The sequence below is a fragment of the Heterocephalus glaber genome, unplaced genomic scaffold, assembly GCF_053883595.1.
Source record: "Heterocephalus glaber isolate CG9 unplaced genomic scaffold, H.glaber_assembly_v1.0 deba00001463, whole genome shotgun sequence".
Lineage (NCBI taxonomy): Eukaryota > Metazoa > Chordata > Mammalia > Rodentia > Bathyergidae > Heterocephalus > Heterocephalus glaber.
Window position 1 is genome coordinate 9,632,776 of NW_028258310.1, and position 26,896 is coordinate 9,659,671.

Sequence of the window (26,896 nt, forward strand, 5' to 3'; positions counted from 1 at the left end):
GCACCACTGACGAACACGTTTGCGTTGAATCGCTGACAAAAATAGTTTACCATTCCAAATGTCTCCTCTCTCACCAAAGTATTCTTGCCGTAAACAACGGTATCACTCCAACTACTTGTCCACAAAACCTCTCTTTAAAAGTTCGCAGTTTAAAAAAAAAAAAGTTCTCAGTTTACAGTCTGACGCCATAGTCCCTGTCATCTGGCATAGCCACGCCGCTTGTACGGAATTGACCGGCCTCAAGATGGCTGCTCCCTTTGAAAGGTTCCTAGGAGCAGCCATATTGCCTCTTGAACAAAGCGCCCAGTACGGAATAGCGCAGGCTCCGAGCCCAGCGCGAGCTCACCTATAGGAAGTGGGAGAGATCTCACCGCTATGGACATAACGATGTGACAGCCATCACCTTTAAGCTGTGATGGGCGTCTCAGGGCCTGATACTCGAGCTGATGGTCAGAAAAGGTACATGTGCAGTAGTGAGTGAGTCGGTGGGTTTGGTATTGGAGGAGAGGGGTCAGTGAGGGTATGTGATAGGAGATTTTGGTCACAATTAAGGGATGTGGAATTAGTATTAGGCTTATTTGGGAATCAAGGATGGAGTGAGCTGTTTGATAAACAATTAGGGGATGATGAGGTGATGGGGTATTTGTGGGATCAGGGATGGCGTGTACCAGGTGAACTACCTGTTAGGCGTAACTGAGTACAGTGATTTAGTGACTAGTGGTCAGGCACTATGGACTACATGATGAGAGCATCTGTATGGGTTACGTGACTGCCAAGCCCAAAGGTTCCAACATTTGGAGGTGCGCTTTTGTGGTCAGAGCATCATGGTGGTCATTCCCAATTTTCTGAGGAAGGCTTTAACTTATATTAAGTTTTGCAGGTCATAGGCAACTTTTGAGTACTTAAAAGGTCACATCCCTCTTCACATCTTTTGTCAGCCTACCATTGCCCCCTTAGCCTAGTGCCCCCCGCATAGTGATCATTTTAAAACAAGACCAAACAAATCAAAGGGGATAGGATTATTGTGAAAAGTTGATTTTAGTTCTCTACTTTCATTGAAATTGTTTTATATTTTACACAAGAAATGTTTACTGAGCGTGTACTGGGTGTATGAACATTAATATAACTTTCTTTTAATTTTTTCCTTCCAGATCTATTTTGATAAGTCCTGGAAATATAAAATATTAATCATTAGTCTCCCTGTCACAGGAGCCCCCACTTCCTCTGAACCAATTCAACCTTCTCCTCATGATTCCTTCTGAAAATAAGAAATATTTACCAGGTTCTTGCTTTCCTGTATCATGGTATATTCCCTTTTATGGGTGATTCCAACTTATCATTTTTATATGCAGCCAACTGCATTATTGAAAATCAGCAATAAGGGGCCTGGGATTTAGCTCAGTGGTTCCGCCGCCTGCCTCACAAGCTCAAGGACCTGAGTTCGATCCCTGGTACCAAAAAAAAGAAAAAAGAAAATCAACAATAAAAATTTGAACAAAAAATCTTAAAATTAACACTTTAGACAATATTGATTTGACAGAAAACTTTGCTAAGGTAGGGAAAATATGAGAGTTCTTGCGAGGTTATTGGAATTTGAGCTGCTGGTTCTTTCTGGGGACTAGGGGAATAGATTCTACAGGTTTTCATTTAGTCATTCCCATTCTTATTACCAGAAAACTCCATCTGCAGTTAAATCTTTATGAATTTATCCATGATTATTGTCTTGTGATAATGTTCTACAATAGAATTGCTGGTTCCCAGAAGGAGCAATAAGTCATTAGTAAATTTACTGGAAATGTATCTCTACATCAATTAAAAAACACTTGCCCATGTTCTTTAAGTAAGTAATCATCAGTAATCCTGTTTTAACAAAGAAGGAGGAAAATTTGTTGGTCAGTACCTTCTTCAAATGGTGCTTGCTGATGTTTCCCTAAGGCTCAAACAACCTTCTCCCTCAGAGTGGTCATTACCCACTTGACTTCTGATGGTCATTGTTTCTAGAATGTGGAAGCCGCAGAATGGGTTTGGGCTGAGAAAACCTGATTCTGATCACCAGTTTTGCATTTTCAGGCATCTGCCCTTTTGGAAGAGTATAGAAAATGAAGTCCCAGGTGAGTTGCTTTTTAAAAATTAACCTCCTTTGTTTTCTATACAGTCAAATGTAAAGTATAGGTAGCTAAAATTTGGATTATGGAAAATGTAGTAAGAATAAAAATCAAGACTTAGAAAGAGTTGCTGAGTAATATGTAGAAAATCTGGCTTGAAACCATTTTTATAAATTCTTGCATCAATTTTCATGTCCTTTCTTACAGACATTGACAGCTATATCCTTAAACCCAAGGAGACAAATTTCGCATGGGAAGAAAATGTTTCTTGCCATGTAAGACTAAAAAGAAAAATTTCTTTTTGAGTCTTTCACTAGGTCATAGAGTACATAGTGTTCAAACATTCCTTTACTAAATGCAGCAGTAGTTGCCTTGTAACTTGTAGGGAACAGGGAAAGGGGACATTACTAGAACCTCTGCAGTAAGTCCTAGTCTTCTGCGAGCCAAGGCAGCACAAGGCGAATTACAGTAAAGGTAGAAAAATGAGACTAAAAAGCTGAGCTTTGTCTCTGATCAGTGCTGCTCTGGGCGGCAAAGACGCAAGCCCCCAGCTTACCGCACCTTTTATTCAGTACATCCAGAGAAGCAAATGTAACAAATGACTTGCAGAGAGTTCAGTACATCTGCGTAAACAAAACGTAACAATCCAAGAACAATGAGGAACTGAGTAGATGAAGATTTTGTTCCTCTCAGGATGTCTTCAACTGGTGTAATCTTGTCCTGGAGAAACACAGCATCACTGGATCACTGAGGTCTCAGTTGTGATTGGAGGCCAAAATGGAATTATGTCTCGGAATGCCATAGCTGGGTTGTGGGCAAGAGAATTAGGCTAACCAAATGATTTTTCCATAAAATTATGTAGCATTGCTCCCAACAGTAACTGTGTCTTAAAATTATCTTTTTAAAGAAAATATCAATGTCTTAGTCAAAATTTTTGGAGCAAGGATTGGCAAACTATTACCAGTGGGCCAAATCCAGTTCTCCAGCTGTCTTTGCAATGTTGAGGCACAGCCAAGCTGTTTGTTCACATACTGTCAGTGGCTGTTTTTGAGTTATTGTAGCAGAGTTAAGTATTACACCAGAACCATGTGGCTTTGCAATGCTAGAAATATATACTTTTCCTAAAAGGTTTGTTGATCCATGCCTTAGAGGAGGAAACCCAGTACAGTCTACTTTTTTGTTGTTGTTGTTACCAAGAATCAAACTCGGGGCCTTGAGCTTGCCAGGCAGGCTCTGCACCGCTGAGCTGTATGCCCAGCTCTACAGTCTACTTTTATCCAGAGATGAAATCTAGATAGTATAGGATAGACACGTTTTTGAATGCTGCTCCAGAATACATTTTTCTCTCAAAAAACAATTATTGAATTATATTTATCTGGTAAAGGTTTGGAGGGTAAAGTTCCCTGATGCTCCATCCTTTGCTGTGCTTCCAAATTTGTAGGATTACTTTTCAAAACTCTTCCACTTTTAAAAGTCTGCATTAGTTTTATTTTCTCTGTGACAGCATTCATTATATGTATGGTATAAATATTTTTCCTTAAATTCTTTTATTGGTACAGTTCAGTTGTACAATACATTTACATTTATCATTGGGTGCTTGTACCTGTACATGATGTATCTTGGTTCTTATTTTTTTTCCCCATTCCCTGTGTGCCCTTCACCCCCTCCATCCTTCCCTATTTACATAGACTTCGTTTCCTTCTTTTTTTCTTTTCTCATAATTTTTCCTTTCCCTTCTTTCCTTTCCCCTTTCCTTCCCACCACCCCTACACCTTTGGACCTTTTCCTATATCAAAGTATAAATTATTCATTATTAATCCTTTTTATCCTTATTTACACTCTCAGTTTCTCACAGTAGAGAAACTATTTGGTATTTACACAGGTGTGTCCTATTTATTTCACTTAAGAGTATGGCCTCAATATGCATCCATTTAGCTAAAAATGACTCTAGTTTCTCGTTCTTTATGGCTGAGTAGTACTCCATTTTATAAAAAAAAAAAAACCCACATCTTTATCCAGTTTCCAGTTGATGGGTACTTGGGCTGTTTCCAAGCTTTAGCTGTTACAAACTGTGCTGCTATAAACGTGGGTGCACATATATCACTGTGGTATAATTCTTTTAATTCTTTGGGGAAGATACCCAGCAGGGGAATAGCTGGGTCAAATGGGACCTCTAGTTGTAGTTCTTTGAGGTATCTCCATACTGATTTCCATAGTGGTTGCACCAGTCTACACTCCCACCAACAATGGAGAAGGGTTCCTTTCTCTCCACACCCCCACCAGCATTTGCTATTGGTTGATTTCTTGATAACAGCCATTCTTTCTGGGGTGAGGTGGAATCTCAGTGTTGTTTTCATCTGCATCTCTCGAATGACCATTGATGTTGAACATTTTTTCATGTATTTATTTGCTGCTTTTACTTCTTTGTCTGAGAAATGTCTATTCATTTCAGATGCCCAGTTTTTAAGTGGGCCTTTGAATTTGGCGGGGGGGGGTCTGATTTTTTTCAATTCTTTATATATTCTAGATAGTAGACCTTTGAGGTACAGTTGCTAAAAATTTTTTTGCACATTGTACATTGTCTCTTAGCTCTATTGGTGGTTTCTCTTGCAGTGCAGAAGCTTTTTAATAAGATGAGATCTCAGTTGTTGATTCTTTGTGCTAGTTCCTGTGCTACTGAGGTTTTGTTCATGAAGTCCTTTCCTATGCCAATGTCTTCAAGAGTTCTACCTAACTTATCTTCCAGCAAGTTTAGTGGTTCTGTCTTGATATTTAGATCTTTAATCCACTTCCATCTTAGTTTAGTGCATGGTGAGAGGTATCATCTAGTTTTACTCTTTGGCAGGTTGAAATCCAGTTTTTCCAACACCATTTTTTAAATAGGCTATCTTTCCTCCAATGAAAGTGGTTGGCTCCTTTGTCAAAGATGAGTTGACTGAGTATATCTGATGTTGTTTCTGCATCTTCTAATCTGTTCCACTGATCCTCGGGTCTGTTTCTTTGCCAGTACCTGGATGGTATATAATTTGAAACTACAAACCTTTCAATTTAAACTCCTCCTGTGATAATCAGTGTTAATTATTTGTTTTGAACCTTCCCAATCTTTTTTGGTATAACTGCAATTAACTATGTATATGTGAAAGTGCAAACAGAAAATGTCTATTTTCTCCTATTTTTCTTTTGGAAAATAGTATTATAATAAATATTTTGTTCTGCAACCTGATTTTTAACTTGCTGTCCACTATAAAGGTTTTTGTGTACATTTCATTTATCTTCTCATGTAATGCATTGAATTCTTCTTTATTATTTTATCAGATGTAAAATATTTCCTTGTATCCTGGCTGCCTCAGGTTGTTTCTCATATGTAAAAATAGTGACTATAGGGCCAGGGATTTAGCTCAGTAGTTCTGCCACCTGCCCTGCAAACACAAGGACCCAAGTTCAATCCCTGGTACCCCCCCCCAAAAAAAAGAAAAAAAACCAAATAGTGACTATAATCTTCCTAACATTTTTGTGAAAATTTGAGGAGTAGAAAAAGCATGCCTGGGTGTGGGATTTAGCTCAGTGGTACTCCTGCCTGCCTTGCAAGTGGAAGGTCCTGAGTTGGATCACTGGTACCACAAAAAAAATAGAAAAGCATGCCTAACCCTGTAACTAGAACATGGCTTTTACTGAATGCATTAGCTCTTATTACATCATCATCATTCTCAAATCTTGAAATTTGCTTTCATATTAGGAGTCTTTTTGTATATTTTACAGAATTTAACAACTGAGTTCTATTGAGAAAAGATGGATTTTTCTCTTGGCTGTTAATATCTTTAGAGCTGTGTTCTTCAATATAGTGGCCAACAGCAATATGTGGTTATTGAGCACTTAAATTTGGTTAGTCTGAATTAAAATATGCTTTGACTGTGATGTATTGGAATTTGAAAATGTTGTTTTTAAAACTCACTAGTAGAGTACATATTGAAATGATATTTTGAGTGACATATTAGGATAAATATATGTCATTAGAAGTAATCTTTTTATGTAACTCCTAGTCCTAACAGTTTCAGCATTGCTGAAAAGTTCAAGTCCAAAGACTACTCTGAGATTTAAGGCAAATTCTTTATCTGCAACCCCCTGTACAAATGAAAAGAAAGTTAAACCCTTCCAACCTACAATGACACAAGATAAACATTTCTACTCCAAAAGATACAAATAGGGGGATGCAAGTGTATGGGACCAAAGCAAGTCTAAAACCCAGCAGGGGAAACATTAAATCCTGTAGTTCCATGGCCAGTGTCCAAGACAATCTGTGGCAAAGTGTGTACTTCAAAGGGCTTGGGTAGGTCCAACTCTACGGCACTACAGATGGTTGTAGTTCCCATAGCTTCTGCTGGTTCTGCTCCCTCCTTGCATTTTTTCTCAGATAATCCACATTCCTCGCTTCTCTGACCATCTGGAGAAGCATCTCCACTGCACCTTTGGTTTCACACTCCTACCTTCACACACTGCCTTCTCAGGGAAACACTGCCTGGCCTTCAAGGCCTTCTTCTGAAATCTGGGTGGAAGCCTTCCTGACTCCACAGCTCTTGCATTCTGCATGCACCCTAAAACCAGCCCCCAGTGGAAGATGCCAGGGTCAGCCACTAGCTGGAGCAGTAGCCAGACTTCCTTCTCTCTTGGCTGTAAGGGTCCAGTGCCTATGAACCAAATCCCAAGGAACAACTTCCACTGCCATTCTAGAACATGGTTCTCCGGGGCTCTCTTCTAAAGCAAAATCTTTCACTTTTGCATTTTTGAGGCCACAAAGAGTGGAGTCCTGCTGGGTCTTATGATGTCCTCAGGCCATCTTTTCTATTGTTTTCTTCTGAAATACTTGGCTTTTTCTTGCTAGTCTTTTCAGTGCACAATTTCTCCTTTGTCCCATCTTTGCAGACTGCAACTTTACTGGAGCTTCTTTTTTGGCCAAACTCAAAATGTTTTAAATCATTCTGCTGGGCTCTTTGTTCTTGATTCTCAGTATAGTTCTGGCTAAAAGCCCCCAATGATAGCCGTGCCACAGCCTCAACATTAGACTACCTTGAAATTTCTTCTGCAAGATTAATTAGTTCACTGCCCTTAATCTCAGTCTCAAAGTCTCTGGACTTGAGCAAAATATAGACAAACTTTCTGCTGAGGCATAACATGCATTATCTGGAGTCCAACACTGAATGCAGTCCTTTTTCCCAGCAGAAACTTCCTGAGCCTGATCTTTACCAACAGCATTTCTTTCAGCATTCTGGTATTTGAAGCTCTAACCAGAATTTCTCATCAAGTACAGTTTAAGACATTCTAGGTCTGCTTGTTCAACCAGCATCTCCAAACCTTTCTAAACTCTTCTCACAAGCCAGTTCCAAAGGATCCTAAACCACATGGCCAGATAATGTTATAGCAAAGACCCCACTTCTCTGGTACCAAATTCCATCTTACTTTTTGATTGCTAAGACAAAATACTAACACTCAAATTTGAAGGGGGAAAGGTTTATTTTGGCTCACAATATGTGGAGCTTTTAGTCCATAATTGGCTGGGTCCAAGGCAGGGTGGCATAGCAGAGAGGCATGACAAAGGAGAAACAGTTCATGGCAAGCAAAAGGCAGCAAAAGTGTCCAAGCTCCAAGTCCAAGCAACCAGTGACAAAAACTAGGAGCAAGCCTCTTTCTATCCCTTATCTTGTATCCAGGCTACCTGCCCTTAGAGCAGGTAGCACTCACATCCTTAATCCTAGCACTCTTAATCTTAGCATTGCATCATAAATCAATCCTAGCATCACACAATAAATCCAGCTACCTGTGAAAAAGCTCCACCTATGACCACATGGGGCTTTGGAGTGAATCTAAACACAAGCCATTAGAGAATGAGAATGGCTTGTTTGTTTGTTTGTCCAGTAGATTCAGCTAGCACAGCTCATTGGCTAATTAAATGTTTATTGCTTAAGAAGAAGGCTTTTTATTTTTTCTGTACCATCCAGAAGAAAAGTCATCATTTTTCACACAACCTTCCTTTTTACCTCTAACACCTACCCCTCTTCAATTCTTCTATCTTCAAATGGCATTTCCATTCTCTAAGTCTCCCATGCTATAGAAATTGTTTGCAAATAACCAATTCCCACTGATTATGCACTACATTTTTCTCAAAATTAACAAAATTTATACTTACTTAGTATATTGAAGTATTTGAGTATCATTAATAAAGCAAATGTTAAAATAACATTAATTTTCCATCTGAATGTGTTTCCTTTATATTCCACATTTATTATCTTTCTCGTGCTATTACTCTTCAGATCAAAGGAATGTAATTGGCTAATTTACAAAAACTATTTTTAACTAAACAGAAGTTTTCACTTATTTTAATTTCTGCAATTTTCATTCATTTAATTTTAGCAAACATTTCTTAAGTACCAAAATCATGTCATATGTATTAGCTAGCTGTTGACTGTCTCAAGAAGATTCCTTTCCTGAGGATACTGCAGAGAAAAATGAGATAAAGAGGTATGGAAATCCAAAAAAAGCTCTATTACAGACAGGAGCAATGTGCTGTTATCACAGAGATAGAGGAGCAACCAGCTTTGTAAGTTCAATTATTGAACTTTGGGTCATAAAGGAAGTGTGCTGAAGATGGAAGGAGCTTTTGTAGAAGTAGAAAGTGCAAGGTGATTTTAGGAAGGCTAAGAATTTGAGAAAAACTGAAGTGGAGATTGCTTCATGGAGAGATTGACTAAGGGTGGAGTATTAAGGTGATAAAATATGAAAGATCATGCTTGTAATGTCCAGGAGGCAGTTTGCAGTACAGTAGTTAAGAAGCAGGCTAGCAAGTCACAGTAGAGCTTGTAAATCTGAAAGTTAATCAGTCACATCATCAGCATATAACCTTTGGCAAATAGTTACTTAATCACTGTAGTCCTCAGTTTTCTGGTATGTAAAATAGGAATATTAATAATGTTGTCATGGTTAAACTGAATGCTTGGCAGCTTAAAAGTATACATATGGTACTGGATATAGCATGAGAGAAAATTTAAAATTAAAGTGATTGAGATAAGACTGTGCGAGGAGAGAAACAATAGAGGCTCTTAAATGTGGAAATATTGAAACATTTAATTTGTTTTCATTCTGAAAGCAGTGCTAATAATAATGGAATATTGAGGAAAATACTGAAAAGTAACTTAAAATAAGCTAACTAGTAGCTTAAAATAACAAATCATTCTGCTATTTGATTATTTTCTGCAACAAGATCACGATTATGAAAATAATGATGACATTGATTCAAGTAAACAGTATCCCTCCAGAGACATTGGCTACCTGTGTCCTTAACCAAATATTTTATTTTGTTCCCAACTTCCCTGTTTAGATTTTCTTCATGAATATTTCCTGTACATTTCTTTTTGAGGCTATTATTTGGGCTTTGTTACATTTTGTTGCTATTGCAATTTGTGTATTTCATTATATTGCTAGCTGTTGTGCATAAGAGAGCTGTTAAGTTTGGAGGAAGTGAAGATCTTTTTCTGCCAAAATGAGGAGATTTTGGTTAATTATCTTCAAAAACTCTGTGATTTTCTATTTTGTGTGTTGTGTGTGTGTGTGATTTTCTAAATGTAGTTTTTCTTTTTTTTTAATGTTGGCCTTCTCAGCTCTATAATTATGAATAAAAATTTTCCTTTTCAATATTTCTGTTATTTTTATTGTCTCTGGAACTTTTTCTTTTCCTTTTTTCTTTTTTTTTTTTTTTGCTTCAGAGATCGAACTCGGGACCTTGTACTTGCAAGGCAGGCAGCACCACCACTGAGCTAAATCCCTAGCCCTTCTGGAACCTTTTTAAAGTTTAAATTTTGTTTGCATGAGAATGTGTTTGTTCTGTTTTTCAAGGATGTAAGATGAGGTATATTAGCCACAGTTTGCTATGGCTACCATAGCAAAGTACTACACTGAGTGCCTTAAATAACTGCCATTTATTGTCTCACAGTTCTGGAGCCTTAAAGTCCAAAATCAAGGCATCTTCAAAGTTAGTTCTCCTGAGAATTGTTCAAGAAGGATCTGTTCCAAGCTTCATTCCTTGGCATATTGATGGCCATCTTCCTTATTTCTTTGCATTATCTTTCCCCAGTGCTTGTCTGTCTCTGTATTCAAATTTTCCCTTTTGTTAAGAGTATCAAACTTGACTTCCTCTTGGTTTACCAGGGAGAATGCGCTAGTGTTGTGGGCTGTAGCTGTTGGGTGTCTTGCTGTGAGGACAGCTATGGAGCCATCCGAGCCCAGTGAAGTGACAGGGACCGGACCCACAGCTGCCAGTGACCATGGGCTTCACGGGGTTCAGAAAAAAAGCTCTTGACTTGGAAACAATGTTTGAGCAAACTCGAAGATCAGCTGTAGAAAGAAGTTGTAAAACACTGAAGGCAAGAGAAAAAGAAGAAATGAACAAAGGGAAACAAGACAAAATGAAGATATGGAACCAACACCATCAGACTCAAATGTGGTCAGATTGCTCAAAATCATCATCCAGAGATACAAGCAGCAGTGAAAGTGAAGACAGTTCTGATTCTTCTGATGATGAGTTAATTGGCCCTCCTTTACCCCCTAAAATGGTAGGAGAACCTGTGAATCTGGAGAAAGACATCCTGATCCTTTACCTTGACCTCTTTCTGAAGAAGGAGATGATGATGATGATAAAGGAGAAGAAGAAAATCCTGTCCAAAAGATTCCTGACTCACATGAGATAACGTTGAAGCATGGCACTAAAACAGTGTCTGCTCTGGGTCAAGATCCCTCAGGTGCCCATTTGGTGACTGGAGGATATGACTGTCATGTTAAGTTTTGGGATTTTGCTGAAATGGATGCATCTTTTAAGGCTTTTCCATCCCTGCAGCACTGTGAGTGCCATCAGATCAAGTCATTACAGTACAATAACATGGGAGATATGATTCTTGTTGTATCTGGAAGTTCACAGGCCAAGGTGATTGACAAAGATGGTTTTGAAGTAATGGAATATATAAAGGAAGATCAGTATATTGTAGACATGGCCAGTACCAAGAGTCACACAGCAGTGCTTCACACTGCCACATGGCATCCCAAAATGAAGGGAAAATTTATGACTTGCTCCAATGATGCAACTGTGAGAATATAGGAGGTTGAAAATCTGAAGAAACAAAAAAAAGTGTGTTTAAAGATAATGCAGAGTAAAAAAGTCATACCCATTACATGCACATATAGCAGAGATGGAAACCTCATAGCAGCTGCCTGCCAGAATGGAAACATACAGATCTGGGATCAAAATTTGACTGTTCATCCTAAATTTCACTATATACAGGCTCATGATCCAGGCACAGACACTTCTTATGTGGCTTTTTCCTATGATGGTAAAGTCCTTGCCTCCTGTGGAGGTGATGACACATTAAAATTATGGGACATCTGACAATTTAATAAGTCACTTTTTTCAGCCTCAGGTCTTCACACCATGTTCCCAATGACTGCTGTTTCTGTCCAGATGATAAACTTGTAGTCACTGGCACCTCTGTAAAGAGAGGATGTGGTAATAGCAAACTTGTTTTCTTTGAACATAGAACTTTCCAAAGGGTGTATGGAATAGACATTTCAGATGTGAGTGTTGTCCACTGCCTGTGGCATCCAAAGCTGAACCAGATTGTGGTTGGAACTGCAAATGGGTTGACTAAAGTCTCCTATGACCCCAACAAGAGTCAGAGGAGAGCAAAATTATGCATGGTTAAAACCCATTGGAAGGTGAAACAAGCTGAGACTCTGACCCAAGACTACATTATCAACCCTCATGCCTTGCCTATGTTCCATGAGCCCCGCCAACAGAGTATGAGGATACAGCTGGAGAAGGACAAACTGGATCCCCTCAAGTCCCACAAACCTGAACCTCCTGTAGCAGGCCCAGGTCTCAGTGGCAGAGTTGGAACCTATGGGGGCACTCTACCATCCTACATTGAGAAGAACATTGCTTTGGATAACACAGACAACAACAGTAGCTACTGGGAAACCATTTTGCCTCATGCCAAAGCAGCGGAAGACAGCCTATACTGGGTTTCTCCAGCATATTCCAAGACTCAGCCCAAAACCGCCCAAGTTGCATCTGATGATGAAGGATCAAAGAATGAACCAGAATGGAAAACAACATAAAATTGGAAGAATCTCATTTGAGAGCTGTTTGCATGAGAAGGAGGGACATGGAGCAGTGCCCCCGCTTAATGCTAATAAAATTTTTAAAATACATTTATATAAAGAGTATCAAATTTGGAGTAGGGCCCACCCTAATGATTTCGTATAACTAGTTGTATCTGCAGTGACTCTGTTTCCAAGTAAGGTCACATTTTGAGGTACTTAAGGATTAGGGTTTTAACAGAATATTTTAGTAGATTCATTTCAACCCAAAACATATTGCTTCAGTATTACTCCTTTGCTGTTCAGTCACTTTTTTTACATTTTATTTTATTGGTACAATTTAGGTATACAGTATAATGACATTCATCGTTGGAAATTTACACCTTTACATAATCCCTCTTGGTTCTTATTTTTCCCCCTTCCCCTGCCCTCCCTTCAACCCCTCCCTCCCTCCCTATTTACAAACACTTTGTTTCCATTTTTTCATTTTCTCATATGGATTCCATTCCCTTCATTCCTTTCCCCTACCCCTCCCGCTTCCCCTTCCGCTTTGCCACTTTTCTTCCTATTTCATATTATCTATTATACCTTTTAGTCCATACTTACAATTTAAGTTTCTCACACTAGAGTAACTATTCGGTATTTACACATGTGTGTCCTATTTATTTCACTTAAGAGTATCGCCTCTATGTGCATCCATTTAGCAATAAATGTCTCCAATTTCTCATTTTTTATGGCTGAGTAGTACTCCATTTATCAAAAACCACATTTTCTTCATCCAGTCTCCAGTTGGTGGGCATTTGGGCTGCTTCCAAATTTTAGCTATTACAAATTGTGCTGCTATGAACATGGGTACACATATATCATTGTGGTATGATTCTTTTAATTCTTTTGGGAAGGTACCCAGCAGGGGAATAGCGGGGTCAAATGGGACTTCCAGTCCTAGTTCTTTGAGGTATCTCCACACTGATTTCCACAGTGGTTGCATGAGTCAACACTCCCACAGCAGTGGAGCAGGGATCCTCTTTCCCCACAGCCTTGCCAGCATTTGTTATTGGTTGATTTCATGATAGCAGCCATTCTTTCTGGAGTGAGGTGGAATCTTAGCGCTGTTTTCATTTGCATCTCTTGAATGACCAGTGATGTTGAACATTTTTTCACATGTTTATTTGCTATTTCTACTTCTTTGTATGAGAAATATCTGTTCATTTCAGATGCCCATTTTTGGATTGAGTCTTTAATTTTGGGAGGTCTGATTTTTTTTAAGTTCTTTATAGATTCAAGATAGTAGACCTTTGTCTGAGGAAAAGCAGGTGAAGATTTTTTCCCACATTGTGGGTTTTCTCTTCACACTGCTGGTGGTTTCTCTTGCTGTGCAGAAGCTTTTTAATGAGAAGAGATCCCACTTGTGGATAGTTTGTGCTAGTTCATGGGCAACTGAGATTTTTTTCATAAAATCTTTTCTTACACCAATGTCTTCAAGAGCTCTACCTAACCTCTGTTCCAGCTGATTCAGCATTTCTATTTTACTATTTAGATCTTTAATCCATTTTGATTTTAGTTTAGTGCATGGTGAGAGATATAGGTCTAGTTTTAATCCTTGGCAAGTTGAACTCCAATTTTTCCAGCACCATTTATTAAAGAGGCTATCTTTCTTCCAGTGAGGGTGTTTGGCTCCTTTATCAAAGATGAGATGACTGAGTGTGTCTGGAGTTGTTTCTACACCTTCTAATCTGTTCCACTGGTCCTCAGGTCTGTTTCTTTGCCAGTACCATGCTGTTTTTATCACAGTAGCTTTGCAGTATAGTTTCAAGTATAGTTGTGATACCCCCTGCCATGTCTCTGTTACCTAGAATTGCTTTTGCTTTTCTGGGTCTCTTCTTGTTCCAAATGAATTTTTGGATTGTTTTCTCCAGGTCTGTGAAGTATGCTGCTGGGATTTCAATTGGAATTGCATTGAATCTATATAGCAGTTTTGGAAGTATGGCCATTTTGACTATATTGATCCTTCCTACCCAGGAGCAAGGGATGTCTTTCCATTTTTTTATATCATCTTCAATCTCTCTTTTCAGACTGCTATACTTTTCAGAGAAGAGGTCCTTGATTTCTTTAGTTAGGTTGATTCCCAGGTATTTCAGTTTTTTGGATGCTATTGTGAAAGGAACTGTTTGCCCTGTTTCTCTCTCAGTGAGTCTATTGTTTGTGTAGAGGAAAGCTATTGATTTTTGTGTTTTGACCTTGTATCCAGATACTCTACTGAATTTGTTTATTAAGTCTAGAAGACTTTTGGTGGAGTTCTTGGGGTCTTCTATATAGAGTATCATGTCATCTGCAAATAATGACAATTTGACTTCTTCATTTCCTATCTTTATTCCGTTTTTTTCTTTCTCTTGTCTGTTTGCCATGGCTAATGTTTCCAAAACTATATTGAACAAGAGTGGTGATAGTGGACATCCTTGTCTTGTTCCTGATTTTAGTGTGAAGGATTTCAGTTTTTGACCATTTAGTATTATACTGGCTGTTGGTTTTTCATAGATGGCTTTTATCAGATTAAGGGAGAGACCATCTATTCCAGTTTTTGTAGCTTTTTTATCATAAATGCATGTTGGATTTTGTCAAATGCTTTTTCTGCATCTATTGAGATGATCATATGGTTTTTGTCCTTGGCTCTATTGATATAGTGTATTACATTGATTGATTTGCATATGTTGAACCATCCCTGCATCCCTGGGATGAATCCCACTTAGTCAGGGTGTATGGTCTTCTGCATTCTATTTGCCAGTATCTTATTAAGGATTTTTGCATCTATGTTCATTAGTGAGATTGGCCTATAGTCCTCTATATTGGTTGGGTTTTTCTCTGCTTTGGGGATCGAGGTGATTCTTGCTTCCAGGAATGAATTTGGGAGTATTGCTTCCCTTTCAATTTCATTGAAGAGTTTAAACAGTAGTGGCAGTAGTTCCTCCTTAAATGTCTTGTAGAATTCAACAGTTAAGCCATCAGGACCTGTGCTTTTCTTAGTTGGTAAGTTTTTAATTACGTTTTCAATTTCATTGGTTGATATTGGGTTGTTTAGAATTTTTAGGTCTTCTTTGTTCAACTTTGGTAATTCATACATATCCAGGAATCTGTCCATTTCTTTTGTGTTGTCCATCTTATTGGTGTATAGGTTCTGGAAGTAGGTATTGACGATTCTTTGGATTTCTGCTGGGTCTGTTGTCATTTCACCCTTTTCATTCCTAATTCCATGGATTTGGGTCTTTTCTTTCCTTTTTCTGATAAGGTTGGCTAAGGGTTTGTCAATTTTGTTTATTCTTTCAAAGAACCAACTCTTTACTTCATTAATTTTTTGTATCATTCTCTTAGTCTCCATTGAATTGATTTCTGCTCGTATCTTTATAATTTCCTCCCTTGTATGAGCTTTGGTTTGTTCTGGTCTTCTTTTTCTAGAAGCTTGAGGTTCAGCATCAGGTTGTTTATTTGGGCTCGCTCTGTTTCCCTAATATGTGTATTCACTGCTGTTAATTTCCCCCATAAGACTGCTTTCATCGTGTCCCATAGATTCCGATATGTTGTATTGTCATTGTCATTTAATTGAAGGAACTGTCTGATTTCTTCTTCAATTTCCTCTGTGACCCTTTGGTTATTCAGAAGTACGTTGTTCAATTTCCATGTGTTTATGTAATTTTTGAAGTTTATTTTGCTACTGATCTCCAATTTCATCACACTATGGTCTGATAATATACAGGGGATAACTTCAATTCCTTTGCACTTACTTAAACACGTTCTATGTGTGAGTATGTGGTCTATTTTGGAGAACGACCCGTGTGCAGCTGAAAAGAATGTGTATTCTGATTTTGTGTGGTGGAACACTCTGTAAATATCTGTTAAGTTCATTTGTTCAAGAGTTCGATTGAGTTCTGGTATTTCATTACTTATTTTTTGTCTAGTTAATCTATCTATTTGTGACAGTGGGGTATTGAGGTCCCCCACTACTATTGTATTTGTGCGTATATGATTTTTCATGTCTGTTAGTATTTGTTTTATATAGTTGGGCACACTATTTGTGTGTTAGTATTTGGTGCATAGATATTTATGATTGTCATCTCTTCCTGTTGGATTGTTCCCTTTACAAGGATGTAGTGTCCTTCTTTGTCTCTTTTTTAAAAATTCTACAAGCAGTTACAGAAAGGAAACAAATCAGGTACAAAGGAAAGCCCATCAGGATCACAGCAGACTTCTCAATGCAAACCCTCAAGGCAAGAAGAGCTTGGAGTGATGTATTCTAAGCCGTAAAGGAAAACAGACTCCAACCAAGATTGATGTACCCTGCAAAATTATCTTTCAAAATTGATGGAGAAATATGATACTTTCATGACAAAGAGCATCTCAGGAACTTCATGAATACCAAACCATTACTCCAAAAAATTTTAGATAATATCCTCAGAACAGACAATGAGGATCACAACCCCAGGAAGCACAGCAGAATGAATCCATTGTGCACAACAAGAAATTATATGTAAAGTGGGAGAATCCAACAAAAAGAAAAAGTCATGACAATGATAAGTCAATACGTATCAGTTATAACCATCAATGTTAATGGTCTCAACTCACCAATCAAAAGAAATAGACTGGCAGAATGGGTCAAGAAGCAAGATCCAACAATGTGGTGCATACGAGAAACACACTTAATTCAAAAAGAAACTCAGATTGAAAGTTAAAGGGGTGGAAAATAATACTCCATGTGAGGGGAACCAAAAAAAAGCAGGAGTAGCTCGCCTCTTTGCAGATCAAGTGGATTTCAAACCAACATTGATTAAGAGAGACAAAGAAGGACACTACTGTTCAGTCTTTTAAAAAAATATTCATTGAATATTCTGTCTTCATCTGAATTCTTCAGATGCTATCTTTTGTCTTATTCTCTTTGCTCATCACTGAGAACCAATACCTGACACCTATGACTTCAGAAAGATAGATTTATTTTGGCTCAGGGTTATACTCCATGGTAGGCTCTCTCCAAGGCAGAAACAGTATGGCAGAAGACCATGGTGGATGAAGAGTTGCTCATGTCATTGTGGCCAGGAAGTGGAGAGAAAACAAAGGAGCCAAGGAGCGAGGCATAGCCTTCCAGGTCACACCCCCAGTGATCTGCCTCTAACCAGGCCCCACCTCCTAAAAGCAAGTCAGTTATAAACTTATCAGTGGACTAATCCACTGATGAATATAGCACCCTCATGATCCAATCACCTTCCAAACACATGAGGCTGGAGGAAGGGATACCCAGATTTAAACCATAATACATAACAATTTATTAAATTGCCATGTACACTAGGTAGGTTTACCACTTCCATTTTCTTGATCTGTCTAGCTCTTTTTGCTTAAGACAGTATGCAACATTGTTTCTCAAAAACACTGTAATGCAAAACTAGGTGTGGGTATATTTTGGGTACTGTAGTAGAAATGGTAAGAATGATCACTTCAGACTGAACAGGAATGCACTCTTACAGGGGTTAGTATCATTCAAGGATGTGGCTGTGGATTTTACCCAGGAGGAGTGGCAGCAATTGGACCCTGCTCAGAGGACCCTGTACAAGGATGTGATGCTGGAGAACTATAGTCACCTGGTCTCAATGGGTAAGGATAGCTTCCTCGCATAACTTAGGAGTTGTCCAGTCAAGTGCTTTTTTTTATTAGATATTGTATTTAAGTGTTTTGCAACATATGTATTTATTTTTATGACCTTCATAACTTCTCAAATGGGGAACATTACTTTGTTTAATGCTAACTGCACAACTTCATTGTAAACCATCAGAAACTTCACCTTCTCTTCTTCCTTTCGTATAATTAATCTAGTTTCTTCATGATTTCCATGTAATAGGTTATCCAGTTTCCAAACCAGATGTCATCTCCAAGTTGGAACAAGGAAAAGATCCATGTATCATGAAGAGAGATATACCGAACTGGACCTACCCAGATGAAAATCACAGAGGTAAAAGACAAAGAAAGTCAAATATCAGTTTGTTTGATTTTTTAATTGATTGGTGCCTAAAGCTTATGGCTTATCCTTATTTAAATCTCTTACTCTTTATTCTTGTGCTGAGAATTTAGTAGGCATTCAAGAAATACTCTTTGTAGGCATTTAGTAAACATTCAATAATTAATTGAAAGTAATTGTGACCCTTTCCATGGAGAAGTATTTATGATTTATTTGCTCTTTAAATAGATGATAGATAGACAGATAGACTATATGCTTTTTATGATGTGAAAGAGCTTTAGAGGCAATAGAAGACAAAATTCTTCCAAAAATATAGGTTGTATTTTAGAGTGTAAAATTTCCTGATACATGACTGTACACAATTAAATGTCAAATAACTGTTTTAAAAGTTGAGAGAAATTCAGAATTTAAAGAGTTATAACAGAATTTGAAAAGGTGTTTTTCAGAGAATGCAGCTGTACCTGCTTTGAATGACATAAGTTGTGGTGAGGCTGCTGGAGACAAAGGAAAGCTAAAATGATATAGAAAAGAAAATATATAAGCAAAACCTTGGAGTTAGAAAGACATGGCTTTTCTGGGATTTGATAGTTTTACTTGATACACATAGAAAGTACTATCAGGAATAGTGGAATTTAAGTGTATATTCTTGTGTGAATCTGATATTGAATCTATAGAAGGATCTTGAGTTTTCTGTTGTTATACTTGTTAGGAAAATAGACAGGAGAATTAAAGTGTTTTGGGGTTTTTTTGCTGTTTTTGATTTGTTTTGTTGAGACAAGGTCTCACTTTGTAGTTCAGGCTGGCCCTGAACTCACTGTGTAGCTCAGGTTGCCCTCAAATTTGCAGCAATTTTCCTGCTTCAGCCTCCCAAGTGCTGGGATTACAGGTGTACACCACCACACCTGGCTTACTTAAAGTGTTTTGAGTACAGAAGAGATCTTTCTTTGGAGTGGTGGCAGGCTAATAGTGAAGTATATATAGCAAATGGTTTATAAGACAAAGGAATTCAGAAAGTGTAAAGGATTTTTTATTTAGAAAGCAATGAAAATGAGAAGATCCTAGAAGCATAATCTGAGATTAGAATAGTAAGAACCTAGATACTCTTCCATCTTTAAGTCTAAATTTTACATGAATAATTTCTCATCAATATCCTTATGTATTCTACCAGTCATATTTTAGGCTGCAGTGTCTTCCAAAATGCATTTTTCTAGTTCATATACTATGTTGAATCATCCATTTGTTCCTCTTTTTGCACTCTTAATTGTCCCTTATACCTTTTTTATTGTATCTTTTTTTAGACAGGAAGAATAACCTTCATAACTCCCAATCATGTATTTTGGGAACTGTTTCATTCTATAATAAGATACTAAAAGGAGTCACAAAGGACAGTTCATTTTACCCCATTTTAAAAGTCTATCATGGTGATGGACAGCTGCAGACATGTCAGGAAAACCAAGACAAACTTTTCAGGCAAGTTACATTTGTCAGTAGCAAAACAGTATTTGAAGCATCAAGTCATAAATATAATGCATTGGGAAAAATATTGCAAGAATACATAAAGCCAGATATGCCAAAAGAAAGGCTTCATAAATATGATTCATTCAAAAAGAATATAAAACCAAATATTGACCTACCTAATTGCAATACAAGTAATTCAAAACAAAACTTAGATGAGAGTTTTGATGCTGCAAAATCACCTATCCACCATGTATCTAATTCTAATATTGAGAAATTACACAGTGGAGTAATACCCTGTAATGATAATCTATGTGAAAACATTTTCCTCAATAAACAATCTCTTATTCAGTATCAGAATGTTGAAACTAAGGAGAAAACTTGTGTCTGTATTACATGTGGAAAAGCTTTTGCTAAGAAGTCACAGCTCATTGTACATCAAAGAATTCATACTGGAAAGAAACCATATAATTGTGGTGCATGTGGAAAAGCCTTCAGTGAGAAGTTTCATCTCATTGTACATCAGAGAACTCACACTGGAGAAAAACCTTATGATTGTTCTGAATGTGGAAAAGCATTCTCTCAGAAATCATCTCTCATTATACATCAGAGAGTTCACACTGGAGAAAAACCATATGAATGTAGTGAATGTGGGAAAGCCTTCTCTCAGAAATCACCTCTCATTATACATCAAAGAATTCACACTGGAGAGAAACCTTATGAATGCAGAGAATGTGGAAAGGCCTTCTCCCAGAAATCACAACTCATTATACATCATAGAGCTCATACTGGAGAAAAGCCATACCAGTGTACTGAATGTGGAAAGGCCTTTTGTGAGAAGTCCCACCTGATTATACATAAAAGAATTCACACTGGTGAAAAACCCTATAAATGTGCTCAGTGTGAGGAAGCCTTCAGCAGGAAGACAGAACTCATCACACATCAGTTAATTCATACTGGGGAGAAACCCTATGAATGCACTGATTGTGGAAAGACCTTCTCCCGTAAGTCACAGCTCATCATACATCAGAGAACACACACTGGAGAGAAACCCTATAAATGCAGTGAATGTGGCAAAGCCTTTTGTCAGAAATCACATCTCATTGGCCATCAGAGAATTCACACTGGAGAAAAACCTTATGTATGTACTGAATGTGGGAAAGCCTTCTCTCAGAAGTCTCACCTCCCAGGACATCAGCGGATTCATACAGGAGAGAAACCTTATATATGTGCTGAATGTGGAAAAGCCTTTTCCCAGAAATCAGACTTGGTTTTACACCAGAGAATTCACACTGGGGAAAGGCCCTATCAATGTGCTGTATGTGGGAAAACCTTCATTCAGAAGTCACAACTCACTGTGCACCAGAGAATTCATACAGTGATAAAATTATAATGAACTGACCACAGGAAAGCCTTCAGCTTTAGGTCAGGCCTTAATAATTACTAGAAACACATTAACTTGATAAGCATGAGCATAATATCTTTATAAAGTTGTACAAGGGAAATAATGTTTCTAGTGTGGTAATGCCTGATGTTTTCAGCTAAGATAATAGAAAATAATTATGTAAGTAGACTTTTAAAAAAAAAATTTTGAGACAGGGTCTCACTATGCAGTTTAGGTGGACCTTGAACTCACTATGTAGTCCAAGCTGGCCTCAAACTCCTCCTGCCTCAGCTTCCCAAGTGCTGGGATTACAGACATGTGCCACCATACCTGGCTATAAGTGGAATTTTTTGATACAACATGTAAAGATTTTAAAGTTTTGAACATATTGATCCATGGAATAAAACATACATACAGAATATTTTTGATTTGTATACTTCTTACCGTATCATATGTTAATGAAATGTTGAAATTGCCAATATCTGCTTGGTTGGTATAAGTATAACTGTACAGATCATGGAAGAAAGCTTAAGTAAAAATTCAACACAAAACCGATTATTGTCACTGTATTATAAGAAACTGCATGTAAAATTCTTATACAGGGCCAGGGATTTAGCTCAGTGGTTCTGGCGCCTGCTTTGCAAGCTCAAGGTCCTGAGTTCGATCCCCGGTACCAAAAAAAAAATTCTTATACAAAGATGGAAAGGTAGCTTAAGCATATTCAACAGAGATATAGATATATAGATATTTTTCCATCTGAAGTATATAAGTTGACCTGCATCTCTGAAAGGACCCTAGCCCTTGAAATTGATGCATTTTGACCAGGTTCCTCCTTTACTCTCCCCAACCAGTAACAATGTGGAGACTGTTTTACTAAAGCCAGATTATCTTGGGTTTTAATCCTCACTCAGCTACTCACAGATGTGTGACTTCAGGCAAGTGTACATCACTTGTCTGAAAATTTCTTCTTATCAGTAAATAAAAGTACAATGTAGAACATATATTAACTTAATATTAGTTCTTTATCTTTCTATTCTCATGCAACAGGGTGCTAGGACTAATGTGTGAAATCTATATCTGAGCTTGCTTTGCACTCCGAATACTCCTTATGATTGCCTACCCCTGACTCATCCATTTTACTCTCTGACGTTGATGGCCTTGTTCTTGCTATGAGAAAATGATATTTTTAATGCTTTTGTTTTTCTACATATATAAAGTGGTGATTGTACATAATGATCCTGCCTAATGTGTTTTCAGCTCTTTCTGACCCCTACCATGTAGCTCCAACTGTTTTCCCTGGAAGCTGAGCACAGTTAAAGAAAAAAACTCTTGAGATGAGATGATGCACCTTACACCTGCATAGATTGCAGAATTCAGTATCTCTAAAATTCCTCCCCTCCAACTCTTGTGTTCCCAGTGATTACTTTATAAGCAGCTTTAGTTAAGCAATTCTGCTGATGATACCCTTCAGGAGGAGCACATTTGACAAGGGTGATGGCATCTTTGTGGCAAAAGCAATATTGCACATAATTTCTGCTTGAATCCTTCACATTTCCAGCTCATCTGAACTCTTTCTAATTGACTAAACAGTCTGTTGTGAAAATTCAGGGGTCATCAGGGAAGGAAACCTTGCAGAGTAGAGGCACAACTAACAGCAATGTGAGAACTCAGTATTAAGGATGTCAGTTTTCCCCCTATTTATTGTTAAGGGAGAGGAAAATGAAACCCAAAGGAACAAGACCATTTATAAATAGAAAGTTAGCTAATTTTATTATTAAACAACAAAAGTAATAATACCATATAGCATACAGGTAGCCAAGATCTGTCTATGAACCTCTAGTGGGTTTTTAGCTCTATTTATGTGAAATTAACAATACAGTTGTTATAAATCATCCTGCTGTTGGTTATCAAATGACAGATACTAAATTTTCATCAGTACATACACTGAGTTTACTTTGTTCATCATTCATTATCAACATATTGTGTTATTGTCTCTTACAATGTATTGAACACACCATTAGTTGTATTCCTCAGCATTCCTCAATGAAGTTATGTCGTTTAGTTTCCCACAATATTGAATGCATCTCATGCCAAAATCCCAATAAAATTTAAAAATGGGTAGTCAAATAGACTGAGGGTAAAAGTGAATCTGAAAACTGAAAATTATCTGTACATACTTGAATTATGGCAAAGGTAACAGTCTAAAGTAGTGGGAAGAAAGCATGTCAGTTATCTGGGTAAAATAATAAGATCTGAACATCACATACCATTCATAAAATCAATTCCAGATGAAAGTCTCCAGGATTTTTTTTCTTCATAGTACATCTCTGCCACCAAACCACCTGACTAAAGAGACACCAGTGAGTAAATGTTCTGGTGTGATCTAAAGCACAGGGGTATAAGAAAACAAATACTTTCTTATTTCATACACTCTGAAGATACCGCCTTTCTTCTTAGCTGGGAATCAACTCAACATTCATACCTCCAAAACAGTTCAATTGGCCAAATGTGAACATTTTTGCCTAGCTCACTGTCACATTGTTAAAAGTTATCATCATCTTACCATCTTTATTTTTTGAGGCTACTCATGAACCCTGAAAATGAGCTGTGTGCCAGGCATTGTGGTGAATCCCTGTAATCTCAGAACTCAAGAGGCTGAGGCAGGAAGATCACCACAAGTTTGAGGTCAGCCTGAACTACATAACAAGACCCTGTCTCAAAAAAAGAGAGAGAGAGAAAATGAATGAGCTGTGTTAGATTTAAAGACAGTTCTAAAGCAGAGAGAAATGTTAGCAGGGGGCCTACCTCAAATCAGAAGTTGGCTGGCCAATGAACAATCTCAATCTCTCCCTCTCCCTTTTCTTCTCCCTCCCTTTCTCCCTCCTTTTTCTTCACTTCCTCCTCTGCCTCTCCATCTCACTCTGATCAACATGAGAATTTGGGCTATTAAATTAAAATTCCTGTAGAGGCAGATATGGGTAGCTATGTTTTGCCATGATCTATTGCTGGCAGAGAGCATCTTCTCTCAGTATCCTCTATGCTGAATACTAACAAGCATCTGGAATAAATGGGTGTAGGAAGTAGGCCAGTGCTCAGGCCATCTCTCTTAGATAAATATTTTGAATGTCACCCACAGATACCTAGGTAAGTCAGCAATATGCAGACAGAAAAGCTCAAAACAGGCAATGACTGACAGGAGCTAAGATGGAAGAGAACCAGCCTCCAAAATATGGAAAGTAACCCTCACTCCTGATCATTCCTCCCATTGTCTCCCTTCTGCCAGAGAACTACATGTGTAGTAGACATGCCCTTATAGTTCTGACTACCAGTGAGCTGCATAAGGAGCAATGTGCCCTGTCTCCCTGAAGAAATATCAGCTAGAATAGAAAAGTAATGAAACTAAAAATCACTAAATTCTTCAGAATTTCTCAAGTGCCCACACCTACTTTTTCCCTTCTTCTTAGTCCTCGATAAAGTGAATAATTATAAGATGATGACTCAGACACAGATAGAGGGAATGCTCTGTGGGGAAGCCCCAGGACATCAGCACACTTCTAGGACACTTTGTCCCAACAGATGGATGCCCTTCCCTGACCCCAGGCCCTGCCATCATGGACTAGCCTTCAGGAAAGAATTTCATATCTCTTCCCTCACTCACAAATCCCTCATGAAAAGTATCTCATCTTTCTCCCTTTCACTTAGGCTATATTTGGCTCCAACTTCTCTGATCCTAAAGGTCAAATCTGACTCATGTATTTTTTATTTTTGTCTTGGAAACTATTGACTGTCATCACACTAACCAGGAAATGGGAGCTAGCAAAAACCCTTGAAACTTGCCTCATTGTGCCACAGTGGGGCTCACAGTGGTAGCAAGTGACATAGGGACCCTTGCTGTGAGGCAAACTGCAAGGGGCTCTTTGGATCACTGGGCACCTCAGAAGCTTTCACAGTATGGCTCTAACAGCCCTGAAAACATCACTGCTCATTAATATGCAAAGTGAGGAGGTCCAACACAGAGATAAGGAGCTCCTAGTCCCTCCTTGGATGGAAAACTGAGATTCACAACTGATTGCTTCCTCACCACAATCATAGTGCATGAATCTGTGGGAAAGTGTTGCAATTTAAGAGACTCACATTTTCTTTACAGTCTCCTTTCCTAGAAAGTGAAACTAGATGTGTTTTTCTTCTTTCCGGTAAAGCATATCCTTCCCTGGTTAAGAGTGTGAAAGTCTCTCTGAACTAGTTCACCCTTCACAGATAGCTCAGTAATCCAGTGGAAGGCAGGAAGCCAGTTGGCTAGCAGAATAGGTTCTCAGGGACTGAGAGGTACCTTGCATAGATTCTTCATTATGGACGTGCCTTCAGTAGCTACTGTTCATATTTGGGATGATGGAACAGGGCTCTCAGGTCAGTGAAAAGCCAGCTCTGGGATCTCCCTCCAGTCAATGCCGGTCAGATGGAGAGCTCTTATCCTCCCACAGTCTTATTTACTGAGGAAGAGCTGGCCACTGGACACTCGGGGCACAGTGACAGGTTGAGGAATCTGCTTGGAAACATGGACAGAAACTTGACTCTTTCTCATTACCATCCCCTGCATCAGTGCTGCCCAGGGAAACTGGATACTCCTGACATCTGGTTGAAATACTATGCAGGCTCGCTGGCTCTTTGCCCATGCTCAGGGAACATCCCCTCTGCCAGACAACTCAGATAATCAGATATCTTAGTAAACAATGTGAAGACCCATGTCAATCTTGAATCTCCCCTCCTCCAACTCAATCCCATCTCAGACTGAGAAATCAGTAGTCAAGAAGAGTCAGCTTCTGGGCTTTTCCTCCTTTTTCCTGTTTTTCTTTGACTTCTTCTGTTTGGAACCTTAAAAAGAGATCATGAGGGCCGGGGATTTAGCTCAGTGGTGCCTTGCCTGCCTTGCAAGCACAAGGTCCTGAGTTCAATCCCCAGTACCAAAAGAGAGAGAGAGAGAGAGAGAGAGAGAGAGAGAGAGAGAGAGAGAGAGAGAGAGAGAGAGAGAGAGAGAGATCATGGATGTAGAATGAGTGAAAAGTAGAAAGATAAAAGTTAGAGGGTCAGATGCAAGACAATTCTCACTCGTGCTACTTAGCAGTCTGGCCTCAATGGCCTCTGCATTAGGAAAATCCACACTACTGCCTGTCTCTGGAATTAGGGACCATGGGAGCTCACTCCAATATCCCCACTGGAATAGACAAAGCCCCAGTCCACAGGCCTCCTAATGTTTCCTGGGTGTCTGCAACAGGTGATCAGTTCTCATCCCTTTATCTGAGCTCATTTTGTCTCCAGAGATTTATGTCCTGCTCTCTGGGTTCTTTCTCATAGCCTCCCAACTGCAAGCAAGCTATACTGCCCCCATAATCCAATCACCTTCTGTTTCATCCAGATATCCCGTACAAAGCCTCTTGCAGTCATAGGTGGGGATTAGAGTGTGTGAATGTGGATGTGTGTGATGCTAGGATCAAGGGTGCCCCATACTGGAGGAGGTTGGGTGGCACTAATCAATAAGCTTGCAGCCTGAATGGACTATAAAGCAATAGAAAGGCTTGCTGCAGCTGTTGTTGCTGTTGCTACTGCTGCTTGTGCTGCTGCTTGCTGCTTTTGCAGCCTCCTGCCTTCCAAGCCATGAACTGTTGTTTCTTCTCTGTGATGCTCCTTTGCCACGTCACCCTGCCTTGGACCCAGCCAGCTATGGACTGAGATCTCTACAAATTATGATCGAAAATAAACCTTTCCTCCTTTAACTTTGGGTGTTGAGTATTTTGTCTCAGCAACAAGTAACTAAGACACTTT

The 26,896-nt window shown here is 38.6% G+C and overlaps 1 protein-coding gene and 1 pseudogene across 1 annotated transcript; both read left to right on the plus strand.

Moving 5' to 3' along the window:
- Positions 1-208: 208 nt before the first annotated feature.
- Znf300 (zinc finger protein 300) lies at positions 209-26,074 on the plus strand. Its single transcript, XM_013075742.3, has 5 exons — positions 209-459; positions 2,071-2,111; positions 17,750-17,876; positions 18,121-18,231; positions 19,536-26,074. Exons 2-5 carry the CDS (start codon positions 2,100-2,102, stop codon positions 21,083-21,085), a joined length of 1,800 nt encoding a protein of 599 aa, XP_012931196.2. The 5' UTR covers positions 209-459; positions 2,071-2,099; the 3' UTR covers positions 21,086-26,074.
- On the plus strand, positions 9,089-12,604 carry LOC110351121 (WD repeat-containing protein 70 pseudogene; annotated as a pseudogene).
- Positions 26,075-26,896: the final 822 nt, after the last annotated feature.

Coding starts and splice junctions, on each gene's coding strand:
- Znf300 (XM_013075742.3), top strand. Junction 17,877..18,120: donor TAGTCACCTGGTCTCAATGG/GTAAGGATAGCT, acceptor TCCATGTAATAG/GTTATCCAGTTTCCAAACCA. Junction 18,232..19,535: donor CCCAGATGAAAATCACAGAG/GTAAAAGACAAA, acceptor ATCTTTTTTTAG/ACAGGAAGAATAACCTTCAT.